At 38.8% G+C, this 19887-nt stretch overlaps 2 protein-coding genes across 3 annotated transcripts in view; both read left to right on the top strand.

The window, feature by feature from the left end:
- Positions 1-9752, top strand: part of TARS3 (threonyl-tRNA synthetase 3) — a 52538-nt gene extending 42786 nt beyond the window's left edge. The window contains exons 16-19 of one of the 2 annotated variants that reach the window (XM_045561017.1): positions 3453-3557; positions 7067-7091; positions 7940-8054; positions 8934-9752. In XM_045561017.1, coding sequence (XP_045416973.1) covers positions 3453-3557; positions 7067-7091; positions 7940-8054; positions 8934-9082 — 394 coding nt within the window. In that variant the 3' untranslated portion in view covers positions 9083-9752. Of the gene's footprint in view, positions 1-3452; positions 3558-7066; positions 7140-7939; positions 8055-8933 lie in introns of both variants that reach the window. The other variant, XM_045561016.1, reaches the window with a different exon arrangement.
- A 1307-nt stretch (positions 9753-11059) lies between these two features.
- TM2D3 (TM2 domain containing 3) lies at positions 11060-18912 on the top strand. The gene is made up of 5 exons (XM_045560883.1): positions 11060-11170; positions 13256-13413; positions 14256-14430; positions 16724-16799; positions 18589-18912. The coding sequence occupies exons 1-5, from the start codon at positions 11080-11082 to the stop codon at positions 18752-18754; spliced, it is 666 nt and encodes a 221-aa protein (XP_045416839.1). The 5' UTR covers positions 11060-11079; the 3' UTR covers positions 18755-18912.
- Positions 18913-19887: the final 975 nt, after the last annotated feature.

Genomic DNA, 19887 nt, shown 5'->3' with positions numbered 1-19887 from the left:
CTGGCACATACTTCTTGCTTCAGGGCTGCCTTTGAGTCCACGTCATAGGAAACTGGAAGATAAAATTACAGGAAACTCACTGCTGGTTTGGTAGTACTTTAAGTTCTGATCTTCTGCAATCCACCTGTTTAGTTTTCAGAGTCTTCGGATAGCTGCTGTGTGCATTCCCTCCAGAGTCTGTGTTTGCATCCATTGAGAGAGCCAGGGTAGAGCATGCTTACTCCATTTTGCCTGGAATCAAATTTTTTAAAGATCATTTCCCTAATCTGAATTAGATAAAATCACAGCAACATCCATGGAAACTGTCCCCTTCTTACCATGTCCAATTTTAGATAATAGTGTTGCTTAGATACTGTGTTGAGGTCTCTTGCACTCAAAATTACTGATAAAAACAAAAATGGAAAAATTATTGGTATGTTTCAAATCTAATAGTTTTTAATAGAATATTTTCCTGTTAAGAGTCATAATAAACAACTACCATTTTCTTAGAGTATATGATTTCATAGATTGATCTCAATTTGTGTCCAAGCAATAAAATTATAATCTTTTTATATTTTGGATTCTCCATATTGTGTTTTGATTACTATTTATAGAGCTATGTTAATATTAAGAGTTAGCTCATGGAGAGAAGTTAAAAGACTGAAGGAATAATTGAAGTGTTACATATAGAGAATGACACCAAGACATGAGACTAATAAAAAATGTTCAAGAGAATGAAGGAGAAAACATAGCCCTTTCAAAAATAAATTTGGCCTTTTGGGAAAGATGGTGTCTTAAGTTCATGTCTGCAAAACTCTCTTTCCCTAGTAACCTTCTAAAATGAACAAAAGAATGAGGGGCGGGGAGACCTTATTTATGCTGAAATGACCCTACTATTTCAATAAAATTTGAGCAGCATTGGCCATTACATGTATGGATCAAAAACACCATGTCCCAAAATGGAAAAGCTCCTGGGAGTTGACCCCTAACTTTTCATCTAGTTGGTACAACGGAGTTAGTATGACTCTGAAAAGTCCCACTAATTTCTCCCCATTTGGAGGGTCAAGGGCCAGAACTATTGTAGCTTTAGTAGGACAGTCAAATCTTCTTCAGGACCAGTTCTACAATGGAAGATGGCTCAAAGCCATGAGAATCAAAGTGAAACTTCTCATCCAGGAGGACATGGAAGAGAAACAGATCAGCCGAGCCAAGCATCCTAGGTGTCGTGTGGCAAGTGGAGGATACGAGAACAAAAGTGGAAGCAGTGGTCTTAGAGCAGGAGAAAGAGATGGTGACGGGTAGAACCAGGTGGTAGTAACAGAGATGAACAAAGTCAGGGCATTGGGGTGTATTTTGGAGGAAGAAATGATGTGATTTATTCAGACTTAGGGGAAAGAAGCATTAAGGTCATTACCGTAATCGAGTAAGGGTTTTTTCCTAAGAAAGCAAAGGTGCCTTAGTATTGAGAGTGTGTTATTCATTACATTCAATAATGCACAATGCATTGGATAAAATTGAATAGTCATTCCTGTGAAATGAGCAGAAAGGAATTTCCTTTTCATGATAAAGAGCATTTATCAGAAAACAACAGTAACATTTCGGCATAATTGGGAAGACGCTGAATATGCCTACTATTTGTACTGTACTCAGATTTATTCTGGGAGTACAAATATTTGGAAGAAAGAGATAAAATTATCATTGTTTGTAGTTGTTAAAATATCAATAAATCCAACAGAATCAAGTGGAGGAAAAATGGAACTAATCATAAAGGAAGGTAGAAAAATGCAAAAGGCAATTTGCTTTTATATATATTAAAATAACTTGCTAGGAAATGCAATGGAAAAAATATTTCAGAAGCAACAGCAATGACAAACTAGAAAATATATAAGAATAAACTTAACAGTAAATCCAAATATAATCACATGTCCCTTAACAATGGTTATGTGTTCTGAGAAATGCGTCATGTGAATATTGCGGGGTGCACTTAACACAAACCTAGATGGTACAGCCTGCTACAGACCTAGGCTGTATCGTGTAGCCGATTGCTGCTAGGCTACAAACCTGTACAGCATGTTACTGTACTGAATACTGTAGGTAATTATAACACAAATCACTAGGCAACAGGAATTTTTCAGCTCTGTTGTAATCCTGTGGGACCACTGTTGTATATGCTGCTTGTAGCTGACCAAAATATTGTTATGTGGCCTATGACTGCATATGTTATTTATATGAAGTATATACCATAAAATTTTATCAAAGGCCATAAAAAAGAGTTATTTAAATGATGATTCATACCACACTCTTGGACTAGGAAGAATCAACATTGTGAAAATACTCTCTTCAAATTTATCTATAAATCTAATACAGTTGTAACCAAATCCACTGGGATTATTTTGGAGGAACTTGACATTCATTCTAATGTTTATCTGATAGCATAGATGTGCAAGCATAGTTTATGTCACCATTTGCCCTTCTTACAGCTTGAGCTGATTTAAATAAACGATGGAACAGAAATTCCTGGAAACCCAGGGCTCTGTGAAAGGGTCACCATGCTTCTCTCTTATTCTGTACACGAAAACATTATGTAACATTCAGGAATATTCCATACTGGTTCCAGTTTGTGGGATGAATTTCTTCATGTACCTGCACAGGACTGGACTCAAGCTGCCCACCTCCACCCCAAAGCTTTCTGTGGGATCTAGACAGAGGGTTTTGCCTGTAGTTAGTCTATAATGGCTCTTAGCAGAAATGATTGGCAGTGATGCTATCCAATTATGCCTCATTTGAAGGAGGTTTAATGAATTGATCTCTCTTTTTCTTTGTCTGTTTTGTGTGTGTGTGTGTTTTAGTAATAACTAACTGGTACAATTTTTGAGATAAAAATTTCTCATAAGAACTTTGTGCCACATACTACATTTGTTGTGATAATGTGAAATTTTTCTGAGAAATGCGTGCAGGGATCTAGGGGTGGCTTCCTTCATTACAGTTAACAGTCATAATTTGCTTTTTCCATTTTTTTCCTAAGGACAGGAGGGAATCATTAAAGATAAAGTTCATGTCATGAGGGCTTCAGGGAATTTGACCAGTGGACTTCTAGAACAAATATCAGGAACATTTTGAAAAATGAGGTTCACAGTGGGAGAGGTGGGTGGTGACAGGAATGGAGGGCACTGGGTCAAACACCAGTGGCTGTGCGTTGACATGTGATGCTGAGACAGGGTACGTGGGAGTTCATTATTCTATTCTCTCTACTTGTGTATGTGCTTTCAATGTTCTCTAATAAAAATCTTAAAATAAAGGAAAAAGATTAGCAAGCAAAGCAGTCTTTTGAGAAAACAAGACACAAAATGAATAAGGTTAATGGAGAGATATCCAAAACCACTAACCTAAATCTATAGTCAACATTAAATATAAGAAGATAGTTATTACTGAATCTTAGGAAAATACTTAAAAGTCTAATTTTCATTTTTTAGTAAGGATGGGGATGATAAGAAGAGACCTGTAATCATTCATCGAGCCATCTTGGGGTCCGTGGAAAGAATGATAGCCATTCTTTCAGAAAACTACGGGGGAAAATGGTAAGTAATGTGGAAAAGAAAAGCTACATGGCTATTATTCTTAAAAATCACGTCTGACAAGATAAATTTAGTAGGAAAAAAGTGGCAGTTCCTGCCTTATAGTTAGCAAGAATCCAAACAGCAAATAAAGAATTCTTGTTCCATTGGCCAGATCAGGAAACAAAAAGAAAGAAAACAAAGGCAGAATAGCATAAAACTATACCATTTACCTTTTTGGGAACTCAGTGGAATTAGTTATCTTTTCACCTATTGCAAGCCCTTCAAAGATCTAGTTGCTGTCTGAGAAACATATAGCTCACACTCCGGGTACCACTCCTTGCCCTACAGCCATCCCTCCTTCAACCCCTGTCGTTTGCCCTATGGCCATTGAGGAGGAAAACATGTAAACTTGATCCATAAATGGACTGAACAGCATGCTGCACAACCTAGAGGGGACAGCCACAGTACCACAGCCCTTGAGGGCTGACAGTGGGGAAGGGAGATGTCCTGGAGTGCAGAATTTTGAGTGGTACATCTTGTAGTCCTCTTTACCTGGAAGGAAAATGGGCAGAGGTATGGAGTTACACTGATTCATGAGATCTGGTTACTGCTTTGGCTACAGGTCAGAGATTTAGAAGTAATTAGATAGAGAAATAAATGACATAGATTTAAGGAAGAGGAGTGTGGAAGATTGCTCAGAATGGGCCATGAAGGCGGTATTACCACCAAAAGGTCCTCACTGTTGAGAAATTTTTCGGTATTCACATACAAGAGGACCCATTCTGTTATAACCGGCTTTTTTTCCCCTAGTGATTGCTCAGTGGTTCATGAACAGAGTGGCCCTTAGGGGATATGTGTGGGCTCAACAACATGGACCTTCCCTTACTAAGTTCCGTCTGGCCACAACTCTTCTGAGGACTCAGTTTGCCATGAGTAGTGATTAATCCTGATCCCCAGTATGGTACCATAACCCAGGGGAACAGCCAGCTCTTTTGTGGCATGTTGATTACATTCATTCCCGTTCATCACTCGAGGACAATGATTTGTCCTCACTAGAAAAGATATCCACTCTGGATTTTGCTTTCCTCCCTTTCTGCCATGTTTCTGCCTGCAGCACCGTGTATGTACTTAATGAGCCTTATTTGCTGTCAGAAACAGTGATGCTTCTGACTTTGAAAGTAATTTTATAGTGAAGAAGTAAGGCACCGAGCTGATACTGTGGGATTCACTACTATCCCCATGTACTCAGAAGCAACTGGCCCTACTAGCAGTTACAGCACCAGCTGACAGGTGGTCAGCTTGCGATGGCACATCCTACAGCGTGTGGAAATGCTGCAAACCAGCAACCACTTATGCAGTTTTTGCCTCCCTTTCCATTTTTAAGAAATTGAGTGAGTATTTGCTCATGCAGTTTTCTGTCTTCAGAATCTACTTCCCCATTGCTACTACTGTTGCTGGGCACAGTCCCTGGGGTACCCCTGTGGACACTAGGCACTGGATGCTACTGCTAGGGTCACTGTGACAGGTTCCTTTAAAAGCTCCATGTTTCTGCATCACCCTTCCTTGCCAGAATGGATTCCACATGGTGCCTCCTTCTGTGTGTCACTGTGCCTTAAGTCAACGTGTCGTGTTTCTGTATCCGTTCGGCAGAACCTAGATCACATGCAAGCATTCATGTCTGGAGAGCATGGGGAAGCAAATTTCCTAGCAGGAAACATAAGTTGGGAAATTTCCCAAACAGAGGGTCTTCCAAAGGTCCTCAGTAGCTAAAGAATCTGTGTATATCCCTGATATTTTATTTGTAATCATAGAGAAATACACTTAATTGCCATGGAATTTCTAAGCTATTGAAGTTACAGATAAGTCAGAAGTATAGGCATGAATATGTATGCCACCTAAGTATGAGTTAATGTGTTCACATTTCTTTCCAACTGGCTCTATTTTAAATAGTGCAGCATAGGTAAGAGATGGTGGTGTCTTGCACTAGAACAGTAGCACTGAAAGTGGTAAAAAACTAAAGAACTAGTGGAATCAGGAGATGGAAGGGAGACAGGAGATGGTGCCAGTGCACTGAGGGTGCCGTCCATCATTGCAGGGCTTCAGTCATGCTCCCTGCTCTTCACACATCCAGACTTCAGACACCTGCCCAGCCTGTGGGGGAAATCTTCCCAAGAGCCAAAAGCAGAAATGGTTAAAATGTGGCTCCCTTGTGGGAGTAGGACTGGGGATGGGGTGAGGACAGAGCTCAAAAGGAAACATTTACTTTTCATTATATATACTATATTTCTGTGTTTTATCATATGTATTATTATTTTTTTTTTGAGATAGGGTCTTACTCTGTCTCCCAGGCTGGAGTGCACTAGAGTGATCATAGCTCACTGTAATCTCAAACTCTCGGACTCAAGTGAAATATTGTTACTTTTATCATGTATTATTTTATATTTTTTAAATTTAAGAATAAATAAAGTGCCCGTTGCATTTCCTTCCACCTTCAAACTAAATGCTTATTATGACAAGGGAAAAGGCAAACATGTCCCACATCAAACATTGCTTATCCCCACCCTCTACCTTTTTGAAAAAAAATTATAGTTTGAGATAATTATAGGTTCACATGCAGTTGTAAGAAATTATGCAGAGTTCCAGCATACCTTTTACCCAGTTTTCCCCACTAGTACCATCTATATACATTATCATGACCAAGAAGTAAACATTGATACGACACACCAGACTTGTTCAGATTTCACCAGTTTCATATGTGCTCTTGTCTGTGTGTGTGCATGTGTGTACTTAGTTCTACAAAATTGTGTCACATGTATAGATGTGTAACCACCAGCAGTCAGGGTGCAAGACACTCCCATCACTTGTAGGCTCCCTCAGGCTGCCCTTTCATTGCCACAGTTGCCATGTCCCACTCCTGGCCACTCATCCAGGAACTACAAATGTGTTCTCTTATCTCCATCATTTTGTCATTTCAAAGATGTCACATAAATGGAATCATACTGTATACAACCTTTTGAGATAGGCTTTTTTTTCCCACTCAGCAGAACTTCCTTGTGAGCCAACCATGTTGTTTCAAGTATCAATAGTTGGTTCCTTCCTTTTGCTGATCGCGCCCCAGGGTGTGGATGCACCATGGTGTGACTGTTCACCCGCTGAAGGATATTTTGGGTGTTTCCAATTTGGGGCTATTATAAAACTGCTATGAACGGGATTTGGTGTGAACATACATTTTTATTTCTTTGGGATAAATGCCCAGAAGTGCAATTGCTGGGTCATATGGTAAGTGCATGTTTAGCACATTTGGCTGCCTGCCAGTCCATTATCCATACCCTTTTCCCATCGAAATTCCAAATTCCCCCTTCTGTCTACTCTACTGCCTTCAAACTCTTAATATAGTTTGGTTTTCTTCCATACCACTCTATTGAAACTGCTCTCTCACAAAGTCTTTAAAAAATCTTTGGTTATTTTTAAATCACATAATAAGTGGTCACTATTAGACTCTGAAGATATGTATTTTATATATTTTTCAGGCCTTTCTGGCTGTCTCCTCGCCAGGTAATGGTCATCCCTGTGGGGCCAACTTGTGACGAATATGCACTTCAGGTACAACTGGAGACGTTTAAAGTTCATAATAGTAGTGCTCTATTCTGTGTAGGGCATTGACATGGAATGTCATTCATGCTTTAAAATATTGTGTAACTGACACATTAACTTAACCAACCGTGTTTTCAGTAATTGGGAGTAACACATGAGTTGTGTCTATGTAGCTGTACCAGAACATTGATGGACAGGATTTTGTATGAACATGTTATTTTATTTCTTAATGTTTTTGAGAAATTGGTATTTTAAAACATCTCATAATTAAATTATTCTTCCCCACATGGCTCTATTAGGGAAGAATACTTTATCATCCGTTGCTACATCACAAATTACCCCATAACTTAGCAGCTTGAAACAACAAACATTTATTGTCTCTCAGTTTCTGCAAGTCAGGGATGTGGGTGCAGCTCAGCTGGCTGACTCTGCCGCAGAGTCCCAGGAGGCTGCAGTCAGGCCGTGGGCAGGGGCTCCAGTGCTGGGGGCTCACTGACGTAGTCGTGGAGACTTTGGCTCCTCACCAAGTGGGCTTCCTCATAGGTTGCCTAAATGTCCTCACAGCATGGCAGCCAGTTACCCCCAGAGCGAGCGATCTAAGAGACATAGGAGCTGCAGTCTTTTATAAGCACTAGTCTCAGAAGTCATATGTGTCACTTCTGCCTTCTCTGCAGTCACACAGACTGTGGTACAGCATGGCAGGAACTACACAATGGTGTGAATGCCAAGAGGTGGGGAACATCCCGGGTCATCTTGGAGGCTGGCTACCATAAATAATGTAATAATCAGCATGTTTCATTTTTTTCTAGGTATCCAGTGAATTTTTTGAAGAAGGATTCATGGCTGATGTTGATTTAGATCATAGTTGTACACTGAATAAGAAAATACGAAATGCACAGCTGGCTCAGTATAATTTTATTTTGGGTAATTTAAGTTTGTATATAATCTTCCAAATGCTTGGTTTTTTCACTTTAATTCCAAAAAAACAAAATAAGGAATATGGTACAACTACTTGATTATCACGATTTGACTATTTAATACTTATACACAAAGAGGAGTCGATGGTGTTCCTGGGTTAGCTGTTCCTAGTACTCTTTGTTATTAAGAGTTACAAAGTTTCACATGAATTTTGTGGTATAGTATTACTAGCAATAGTTAATACTGCAAACCAACGATAAAAAAAATGTGAAAATGATCCCATCCCATTAGTGGAATTATACTCCTTATGTGTCAGCCTGACAGAACTAAAATATTTTCCCATGCTCTTCTGGTTTGTTAGGAATCTTTGGGATTAAATTAATGGATAGAAAAGATTCAAAATTTAAAATGATCAAAAGAAAACGATTTAGGTGAGAAATAAAATGTCCTTGAGGCAGATGAGTAATTACATACAGAATCTAAAATGTTGACTTTAAAAATGATTCCAAAATCAAGAGACACTGACTTTGAAATGATCCAGGCATGGGTATTGCTATCTCCTGTAAGCTGAAAGAGTCTGTAACAGGCAAAATAAATGTGCACAGAGTTGACCCACTGACAGTTTTTTATTGATAATGTTTGACTCTGTAGTAGGTATTGTGCTGTTTCAATTAGGCTTCTTGTGGTGACAGAAATCTCAAATTAGCTTAGACAAAGACAGTATTTATTGGAAGGGTCTTAACTATTAGAGGATGAACCTAATGGTCATTAGATTGACATTTCATGATTAATATTGAAGAAAAACTCAGTAAGACACACGTGTCATGTGACTTTTGAATGTTTAGTAAATTATTGATTTACAATGTTTATTTCCCTTTTCTACAGTGGTTGGAGAAAAGGAAAAGATAAATGATGCTGTAAACGTTCGAACAAGAGACAACAAAATTCATGGAGAGATTTCAGTAACTTCTGCCATTGATAAATTGAAGAATCTCAAGAAATCACGTACACTAAATGCTGAGGAAGACTTCTGAAGTCCTCTCCTTATACTTCTATGTAACTTTGTTTTGACCCTTAAAAATGTATTTTTCTTATCCAGTTAACATATTAGTACTTTTACGAACTGTAGACCTCCTGATGAGTCCACTCATGGGCTAAGTTGAGAAAGGAGACAATAAATCAGCAGCTGATGTGTACAACGTTTAATTCACTGTTGTACTCTGGGGACAATAAGAGGGCAAGCGTGGGAAATTGTCAAGCAATCAATGCCTTAAGAGACTTAAATGGGGAAACATTATTCACTGAAAGAGGGAACCACTAGGAAATGAGGATTGTGAAATGTTATAAGATTTGTGATTTTCAGAAGGTGGGCTTCAAATAAAAGTCTGCAAGGTTTTTTTGAACATGGGGAAAAATCTTGTAAGATCATGTCTCAGGTATTTTTATGACTGTTCTACTAAAGTTCACACTGAAACTTTATCTTCAAAATTGCAATCATTACTTAATTTTGTTTTAACTAAACAACCACAAAAGCAGCAACTAGCACTAAGTATTGGATTACTGACAAAAGACTCTGCAGATCACAGAAACTCGGTGTTGTGGAATCTGTTGTTTGCACTGTGTGTTGAGTTGTCCTTTGAATGCTCTAATTCATAACTGAGCCTTGTTCATCTTTAGAAAAAATAAACTGTGTCACACAGTGTTTCCAGTGTTTCAGCTATGGACTTCTATCACAGTAAGGCTGCTCACTTAGAGTTAAGTTACTTTTTTGATGGGATGACATTCCACTGATTTATAGACTCAAATAGATTTCAGATTTTAACTGGGAGGAATACCTTACTTGCTCAGAACTGAATTAAAATGGCTTTATGCCAGTAGAAAATTTAGCTACCAATCAAGAAGTATTTATTGAGTTTATTTGGCTAGGTGCTGTGGAATTCAAAATAAATGTAAGAAATGATCTCTCCTTTCAACATACTGATGATCATTTAGCTTCCTGAGGAATGTGAACATTAAACAGTTGGTAAACAAAACTGTTATATTCCAGAACTGTGTAGTAGTATAAGTTTCAGAATATGTGATATAATTTTTAAAGCTAACATTTATTGAGGGCTTATTGTGTGCCAGGCACCATACATGTATTTTTTTTTCATTCATCAAACGTGCAGGTGAGGAAGTAGGTAGTCAGGAAATCTCAGAATGAATGATCTTGCAGCAGGTGGGTGGGAAAAGAGCAGTATGTCAACAGCACAGTACAAAGAATGCTGTGATGGAAACAAGTGCAGGTCGCCATGAGCTGCAGGCCTGCAGTGCGGCTCCCCTCCCCAAGGCTGACTCTCTCCAGGGAGGGGCTGTGCTTCCGACCCTTCTGCCATATCCCAGCACCTGGCTGTTGTCCCAGTGTCTCGGGGCCTGCCCTGCTTCTCCCCGTCTTCGGTAAACTTTCTGGAGGCACCAGGTATGTATCAGGAGTTGACCAGGGTGAAACCCAAGGCAGGCCGCCAGCCCTGGATCCAGGGAGAGTGGGTCCCTCTGGCTGTGGGTCACACCCTGGGGCCACATGTTCCTCATCTGTAAATAAATGCCTTTAAAGTATGAAATGAAACGTGATGATGTCATCAGAACTTTTACACAGTACCTAGCACAGAGTAGCAATTTTTATCCCTAAACATATATATGCAGACATAAAAATGGTGGCCAGCTTCCTAAATTTGCCTGCCTCTGCATTCAGTGGCTTCAGGCGTGAATTTCGGTGCTCAGGTGACTCTTTCCGGGTCTCCAGCGGTAGAAAGAGAAGTGAGCGCCTCGTCAAAGGGCGTAAGTGGCACTTGGGGGCTGAGCAACCTCACAGGTCTCATTCCCCTCCAGGACATCCTCCGGGACGGAGCAGTGGTCCCTGAAACGCACAGACACGACCGCCAGAGCCCCAGTGCGCCTGCGCGCCGGGCTCCTCAGACGGGACCGGATCCGCCGCCGGCGCCCCGCCCCCGCGAAGCTCGCCCCTTGGCCCGGAAGTGCACGGGCCGGCAAGATGGCGGCTGTAGAGAGCCGACTGTGGGGCCTCCACTATCTCTACCGCGTGCTGTTCTTCTTCTGGCAGTTCTGCATTCTGCTGGGCGATGGTGAGTTAAAGGCCGGGATCCTCGTCGGTCGGGCTGAGTGGCAGGAGGGTCCCAGTTGCTGCAGGCAGACGGCGGAAGCTGTTGCGGGGAGGAAGCTGAGTGGCGGGCTCTGGGCGACGAGTCGGTGCATCCCGAGGCAGCCCCTCAGCTCAGCAACGCCGAGCCGCCGAGCCCAGCTTTAGGGGCCCTAGAGCAGAGGTGGAGCGCTCGGGGCGCTGCCGGGGGAACGGAACTGGAGCCCGATGCGACCCTTCGTTTCCTGATTGCCCAAGGACCTGAATTGTTTTCGACCCCGTCAGTGTTTCTTCCTTTGGTTTTCTGTTTCTGGCAGTCAAGTCGTGAGGTTTTCATGAGCATTTATTGGCCTGGTGTCGACCCTGCGCGTTAACCATAAAAAAGAAGTTTTTCATATCCCGGGATAACGTGTTTCTCTAATTGTAGGTTGCTTGAATTTAGAGCGTTCGCAGCCGCTGACTTGGTCAATAAAGGACCCGGGCCCATTATCTACATTCACAGTAGTTCCCAGAGCAGCAGATACTAGGCATCTTCTATGCTAGTAAACGTGTGCATTTGTATCTAGAAGTTTCTCTCTGTTTTGACGAAATTTCTTGCAGTATACGAAGTCACTTTTCCATTTTCGAATATTTTATTTATTGTATTTTAGATTATGTGAATTAAGGGCAGATACACAACCATTCTCAGTAGGCATTCTTGGTATTTGGATGCCTTTTTATGTTCCTGATTCCTCTCTTTTTCCAGTCTCACGTCCTTCATTTCTATCATTTTTGCACTTCATCCACCAAAGTAACTTTCAATGAATGCTTTTTTCCCTTCAGAAAATTTCTTCTACTTCTAGAACCTTGTTCCTGATGTTGGATATTAGAGGCTCTCCCTAGGCTGTGTGAAAAGGATCACAGAGGGACTGATGGAAACTTGGAGTCTAGATCTGTCTGGTTGTGCTGCTCATCGCCAGGTTGAGCAAATTATTCATCCCCTGTGGGCCTGGGTCCTCATCTTTAGAGCGGTGGAGGGCCCTAAATCATTTCTGCTATGTGATTCTAAGTGTCCCGCCTCCAGCCAGGTAGTTATATAGGAACAATAGGAAAGAAAGGGGTATTTTGTAGAGTTGTCCACTTGATACAATAACTTAAGTAAGACCAGTTTTAAATATTAGTGTGTTTTGCCAAATGGAACCTTTGGCTCCATTATTTTATTCCTGTAGAGTTCCATTACTTCAAGAAATTGAAACTGGCTGAGGTGGTTTAACGGATTTTTATTTGGCTGTTTAAAAGTCAAAGTCAGCAGTGTACTTGAATTTTAAATAAAGTTTTTTTTTTAAAGAATGTACAAGAGTTCTTGGCTCTTTTGCAGGTTTTTGAAAGACCCTCTTCATTTTCAAGAATACTTGCAGTTTTGATCCTCTCTTAAATGATAAAAATATATTGTACACCAACAAAGTTGGCTGGAAAAAAGTTGCAACTTGCTGAACACGTTATTAAAATGGAATTATTTTGATTTTTGGTAGTATAAAACTGTAAGTATTCTATTAGCAAATTATGATTTACCAATGTGGAGTAATGACAGAACATTTTATAGAGTTGGTGCCCTGAGAGTGTCAAGGGCCTCATTTCTAAACCACTGAATTCAGATGAAAAGAACTGGATTGGAAATGGAGAGATTAGGGTCTAGTTCCAGTTTTACCACAGTCTTCCTCTGTGATTTTGCACAAATCCTACCATCTCTGAAGCTTTAGTTTTTCATCTTATAAAATGTAGATTTTTGAGCCCCTAATTTGTACACTGCATTTTCTGTACATAATTTGTACATGGGCACCTTTAGCTTTCATGGCCACTTGGGAAGCAGGAAGGAAAAACTTTTTATGATTGTGGTGCTCACCAGGGCACACAGCTGGCTGCAGCAGAACCCTGCTTTAATTGCAAGTGTCTCTGACTCCACTTCTGTGCTTTTCCTGTTCCAATGCAGCATCTCGTTGCTCATGATCATGTCTCTTCACCTTAGAAAATTGTTTTCCTGTTATTCTGATCAGTATTATGAGGGAATAACTATCTCTCTTACCTCTCACAGAAAGTACCGAAATCCCACCTTATGTGATGAAGTGTCCAAGCAATGGTTTGTGTACCAGACTTCCTGCGGACTGTGTAGAGTGTGCAACAAATTTCTCCTGTGTCTATGGGAAGCCTGTCACTTTTGACTGTACAGTGAAACCATCTGTTACCTGTGTTGTGAGTACTGCAGCTTACTTACTCTAAATAAATTCATTGTAAACTTCGAGTTAAAAGTGCAGTTTAGACTTAACCATTAGGAATTTTTATATTCTTTTATGACTGCCTTGTTGAGTATGTAAGAAATAAAAATCCTATAGTCCCCTTCATATCAGATGGCTACTGTTCCAATTATAATGATAGCTGTCAAACCAGTTAATGTCACCTGAAAATGCAGGTGACAGAAATGTTGCCTTGTAGGACTTGGAAAAGATCTCTATCTGCTAGTGTATCTAAAGCAGGTACAATTTGTTCAGATGGTTTTGCGTTCTTAGCAGTGACAACTAGCGTACAGAGGGGATGGTACAGAGGGGCTGGCAACGTCTTTTTACATAGATGAGCATCAGGCTAGGGCTGAGGAACCTGGATTTTGTTCCTAACTTGCAGCTCAGTGACCTTCAGCAAATGTACTCATCTGTTCCTTCCAGCTGTCTGTGACTGACACTCTATAATTTTCCTTTTGCTCTGTATTACAAAACTGTACATGCTCATTATGAAAAATTTAGCTAAGTAAAAGTGATGAAATAAGCGTTATTACGCTGAAATAACCTTTGCTATTTTGATGTGAATTTATCTAGTTTTTTTCCTTAGGTATACATATTTAGGTGTATAGTTTTATGATTATGGAGTGTCATACCACATACATTAGTTTTGAATACATACTGTTTTGATACCTATTTTTCTGCCACTTACTCTAGTTCCTAAGTACAAGTATTTTAGAAATTTTAGAATGTATAGACTTATTGACATGTTAACAAACTACCATATTGTGACTGATTAGTTCTGTGTCCTTTGATACATAGGATCAAGACTTCAAATCCCAAAGGAACTTCATCATTAACATGACTTGCAGATTTTGCTGGCAGCTTCCCGAAACAGATTATGAGTGTTCCAATTCCACCAGTTGCATGACAGTGTCCTGTCCTCGGCAGCGTTACCCTGCCAACTGCACAGTGCGGGACCACATCCATTGCTTGGGTAAGTCAGAGTTCAAGGAAAATTGTGAGCCAAATATTTTCCTCTAAGTTTATGTAGGGGACTTTAACCAAAAATTTGAGAGTTAAATTAAATTATTTAATCAGAAACATCAGCAGCTTTTTATGTGTGCCAAGCCTCATTAATAAATTAAATAAACTAAAAAAAGCATCCGTACAATGCGCAATTCTATTATCTTTTAAAATGTAATATTTGATAAAACAATATGTAAAATATAAAACATAATAGACAGTAATTTAATTTCACCCAGATTAGCCGAAATTAACAACTAGAACAGCACCAGTGCCATTGCAACCGCCCAAGTGCTTTGCTTTCATCCAGTTGTTCTGCCTTCTTTTCAGAGGTTACCACCCTTCTGAATTTTTTTATCATTTTACTTTTTAAAATTTTTTATAGTTCTATCATGTGTATGTAATAAAATATAGTATGATATATTATTCAATAGTGCACATTTTAGAACTGTATCAAATGATAGCATTGAGACCCTATGGTCTTTAGGACTTTCTTGTTTCTTCTCATAATCATGGCTATAAGATTAATCCATGTGACTTCTCATTTATTTTTCTTACCTCTATATAATAATCGATCGTAAGATTGTATCACAGTTTATCCATTCTCCAGTGTATTTGGATTATTTGCCATTTTTTGCTATTGCAACTGTGTTTTCTGTGCATATTAATATCTTCTGGTTGCACATTTGCAAGCGTTTATCTAGCATATACTCTCCAGCGTGTGTTATTTTCCAAAATAGTTACATTAACTTACATTCCCACCACTGGTATATAACTGTTCTTGGTGATCCAAATGCTCTCTAATACTTGTTATCCTTAAGTTTTGTTTTTTCCTTAAAGATTTCTAGGATTCTTTTATATTTTGGATACCTCAGGTGTCCCTAAAGCCTTCTCCCAGATTTTGACTTTTTTTTTTTTACTTTATTTATAGTTTGTTTTGATGAACAAAACTTTAAAAATGTAATTAGTTTATTTCATATTTAGACCTTTTTTGTTGTTTTAAGAAATCTTTTTCTACCCCAGGTTTATAATGATAATTTCTTACATTTTCTTTTAAAAGTTGTAAATTTGGCCGGGCGCGGTGGCTCACGCCTGTAATCCTAGCACTCTGGGAGGCCGAGGCGGGTGGATTGCTCGAGGTCAGGAGTTCGAGACCAGCCTGAGCAAGAGTGAGACCCTGTCTTTACTAAAAATAGAAAGAAATTATCTGGCCAACTAAAAATATATATAGAAAAAATTAGCCGGGCATGGCGGCGCATGCCTGTAGTCCCAGCTACTCGGAAGGCTGAAGCAGTAGGATTGCTTAAGCCCAGGAGTTTGAGGTTGCTGTGAGCTAGGCTGACACCACGGCACTCACTCTAGCCCAGGCAACAGAGCGAGACTCTGTCTCATGAAATGAAATGAAATGAAATGAAATGAAATGAAATGAAATGAAATGAAATGAAATGAAATGAAATGAAATGAAATGAAATGAAATGAAATGAAATGAAATGAAATGAAATGAAATGAAATGAAATGAAATGAAATGAAATGAAATGAAATGAAATGAAATGAAATGAAATGAAATGAAATGAAATGAAATGAAATGAAATGAAATGAGAAATGAAATGAGAAATGAAATGAGAAATGAAATGAAATGAAATGAAATGATGAAATGAAAAAAATAAAATGTTGTAAATTTGACCTTTCTTAATTTAGGTTTTGGTAGGTTTGTGAGATAGATTCAACTTTACTTTTTTCACCACCTAGAGAGCTAGTTGTCTAAACTCTTCCTGCTGATCTGTGTGAGACTTCTGTCCTACATGAAGTTTTATATGTGTATATATATTTTATATGTGTTTTATAAAACAGTTTAAATCACTTATAATTTCACCATCTAGGGGTAATTAGAGGCCTAAAATTCTGGTCCTTGGTTCTCTCTTCTTTTCCTACTGGACGATTTGTCTGTCTCAGAACCACACTGTCTTACTTACTCTTAACTTCACCAAAAGTCTTGATATCTGGTAGAACATTTCATGTTCTTGAAGTTGGAACCATAACTTAACTGATTTAAATATTAAATCCATGCTTGTAGGTGGTAAGGACTTTTCTTTGCACTATTCACTGTAGTAAACATCTATTACTGTAAAGAGAGTTGACTTTTTAGATGTTAAATTGTGAAGCCATTAGTTACAATTAAGTCTTTGTGTGAGAGTTTTCTTATACCCCATGTTTCTATGTAGAGGGTTTTCCTTTTTTTTTTTTTTTCCTCTCCTTCTTTTAAGGTAACCGTACTTTCCCCAAAATGCTATATTGCAATTGGACTGGAGGCTATAAGTGGTCTACTGCTCTGGCTCTAAGGTAAGTTTTGTTACTAGTAAGTTAAAAATGCCATTTGGATTTCTTTGGGGTCAGTGGAATCTTCCAGACACTGAGCTCAGCCAAACTGATGCTTCCCTCGGATCCTATATGTTAGATAGACTCTAGGAAACATAGCTGCAGGGGGTTGAGATGATCAGACCAGTATCTTCGTGGAATTTGATGGGAGGCATATTAGCTCTTCTCCCAAGATGCCTGATTCCTATTGTGTATGTTTCATGAGTCAGTAAAATGCTGTGGACTATTTAAAATAGGTTTATGATGTATCTTTTTAATTTTAAGTAACTTCTTATTATAAAAAGTAATACATGCTCAATACTGAAAACTGGGAAAACGAATGACAAAGAAAAACATTAAAAATCACCTATAATTTCACCATCTAGAGATAATTAAGGCCTATAATTCTTACATTAAAATGTGCTTATATTTATTAAACTTTTCAACAGTTCTTTAAGAAATTATACCAGTTCTTCTTACCAAAGGTAAGGGCAGGTAGGACCCTGGTTAAATGATTAACTGATGAAAAGGTTATACCATCTACAGTTGTAGTCTTAGAGTTAGCGCCTGAGGCCTGCAGTGTGGATAAGGCAGAATCTCTGTATCGTCACTGTTGACATTTGGGCCAAATAATTCTTTGTCTTGGGGCTGCTGTGTGCATAGCAGGGTGTTTAGCTGCATCCCTGGCCTTTTACCTACCACTTGTCAGTAGCAACCCCTCCCACCACCTGCCTGGCAGGAAGGTATAACTGGAAAGTAAAAGAGGAGTCCAGGATATTATAGAAAATGAGATACAACAAAAATAAGGTTTGGTAACTGGCCACAGTCTTTGTGAGCAGTGATTTGAATTAAAACTAATAACTGGCTTCTTTTGAAATAAACTTTTAAACTTGGAATAATTGTAGATTTACAGAAAAGTTGCAAAGATAATAGAGAGTTCTGTACACCCCTAACGCAGTTCCCCCACATTGTTAACATCTTACGTTACCATGGTACATTTAACAACTAACTTTTAAAAACTAAGAATAGTATTCTCAGAGCTCAACATCGTTTCTCTCAGAATATTCACTGTAAATGAGATGACGGCCAGAGTCTGCTTCCCAGTACTGTGCCGTGAGGAGGGTGGGGGTGATAGACGGAACACAGGGCTGGCCGTGTGGTGGTGGTTATTGGAGCTCGCTCATGGCTACTACTCTCTTTACATTTTACTTTTATATATGTTTTCAAATTTTCCATAATAAATATTGTCCCAATATTGTTAGATCTTAGAATTTAAAACAATCTTAAAAGTCACTCATTCCTTCAGGTATAACCCTGATCATTGGAAAAATAAAAAATTTAAAAAGTCACTCATTCCTAACACTGAATTTTTAGAAATGACTAAAAAAATAGAGAACATAGACAGCTGATCCAAGTCATCCTGATGGTGTTTAGGCTGCCTAAAGACTCCAACTCCTGGTTCCTTGGTGGTGTACTTTCTGTTAGACTGGGTTCCTGCTTTGCTTTGATTAAAAAGCAGTGAGATCAATTACTTTTTTTAAAAACAGAATACATTAGATTTTACTAAAAATTGTTAGCTTTTGACATTTAAACGGTCTTGCCCATGATCATTTGGTGTTGTAAATTTGTGAAATAGTCAATTGTGTCCCAGATAAGGGTTATGATAAATTTGAGACCCTTTCACAAATATGACTTAGTGCAGTTATTAAACCACAACTGGCTGCAGCTGGGGTGGAGACAGTCTTACACAATCCGGTCTGGTTTGCTGTTGCAGCATCACCCTCGGTGGGTTTGGAGCAGACCGTTTCTACCTGGGCCAGTGGCGAGAAGGTCTCGGCAAGCTCTTCAGTTTTGGTGGCCTGGGAATATGGACACTAATAGATGTCCTGCTAATTGGAGTTGGCTACGTTGGACCAGCAGATGGCTCTCTGTACATTTAGCTGCAGTATGTGCTTCAGAAAGGAGCAGTGCTTAGTAATCCTTTTGCCTGTAGGAATTGGTGTAGTGTGAGTGATGTATTTATATGTTTTTAATGTACAGCATCTGTACTTTGCTTGCCTTGATGAAGGTAAAATAAAGAAATGAAACACTGAACCGTGCTAATCTGGAATTTGTTTTTATTTGCCTGAAATATATTTTTTTCTGTGAAAAAATTTACTTAAACCAGGAGAATGAATTCTGCAGTGATCTAGAATCCATTTCATTGCTATGACTTACGTTGCTTAATGTCAAACTATATCGCCTGTATCTCCAGCCTGAATGTAATCTGCCTTGAAAGCCTTTCATCTCTGATTGCAGGAGGTGGGAACTGTTTTTCTTGTTGGCTCATTAAAGTCATATACTTAAGCTTCAGTCATTGTACTTTTGCAGTTTAATGTGTATGTAGTCTGGCCTGTATATAAGAATGCTTAACCTAAACTGCAGAACTTTAGTGTCTCATTGTGGTTTGAATTTTCTTAGTAATATAAAAGGTTTCAAGAGTACTAAAAAATTAATAAAAGTACAGGTTACTTCAAGAAATATTGTAGACCTGTTTTCTGTGTTTCTCTATATTAAAATATAATCTTGAGTAATCATATAACAACTTAACCTTTGTTATTAAATAACATGGTTTTTTTAGGACATGACTCCATTCCAACAGATACAGTTATAGACACAGTGAAAGTGTATAAATTGTTTTAAAATCTTTATAGATCTAATTATAGACCCTTTATTGCAAAGAAAAACAATCCAAAAAGAATTTTCCTCAAGGTTGCTTTTGAAACATTTAAAAATTCTTAGTATTTTTCCTTTCATATTTGGGTATCTGAGTTACCACCTTTTAAACACCTGCACATGTTAGTTAACCAGCATATCAGAGCTCAAAGGTATAAAATATCTTTTGGGAATATCTCCATTAATCTCATAGGACAAACCATATTTCATTCATCATATTATTTATTAATTACAGTTTACCTGAAAGGTGAATTAAATCACTTTGGTGATACCTGGGCATTTAAGAATGGGCTTCTTTTGAAGCACAGGACCTTTCTCAGTGTGTTTTGGTGTAGCCGAGTAACAGTTCCAGCTCTGG

Source organism: Lemur catta, chromosome 9 (genome assembly GCF_020740605.2).
Source record: "Lemur catta isolate mLemCat1 chromosome 9, mLemCat1.pri, whole genome shotgun sequence".
Classification (NCBI taxonomy): Eukaryota; Metazoa; Chordata; class Mammalia; order Primates; family Lemuridae; genus Lemur; species Lemur catta.
The sequence above is the reverse complement of the archived record's forward strand: the minus strand, read 5'-3'. Positions and strand labels throughout refer to the sequence as shown.

What these genes read in the sequence shown, in the direction of transcription:
- TM2D3 (XM_045560883.1), top strand. Translation starts at nt 11,080, where the DNA reads ATGGCGGCTGTAGAGAGCCGACTGTGGGGCCTCCACTATCTCTACCGC. An exon ending in CTGCATTCTGCTGGGCGATG is followed by an intron (nt 11,171 to 13,255) that starts GTGAGTTAAAGG and finishes TACCTCTCACAG; the next exon opens with AAAGTACCGAAATCCCACCT. An exon ending in GGACCACATCCATTGCTTGG is followed by an intron (nt 14,431 to 16,723) that starts GTAAGTCAGAGT and finishes CCTTCTTTTAAG; the next exon opens with GTAACCGTACTTTCCCCAAA.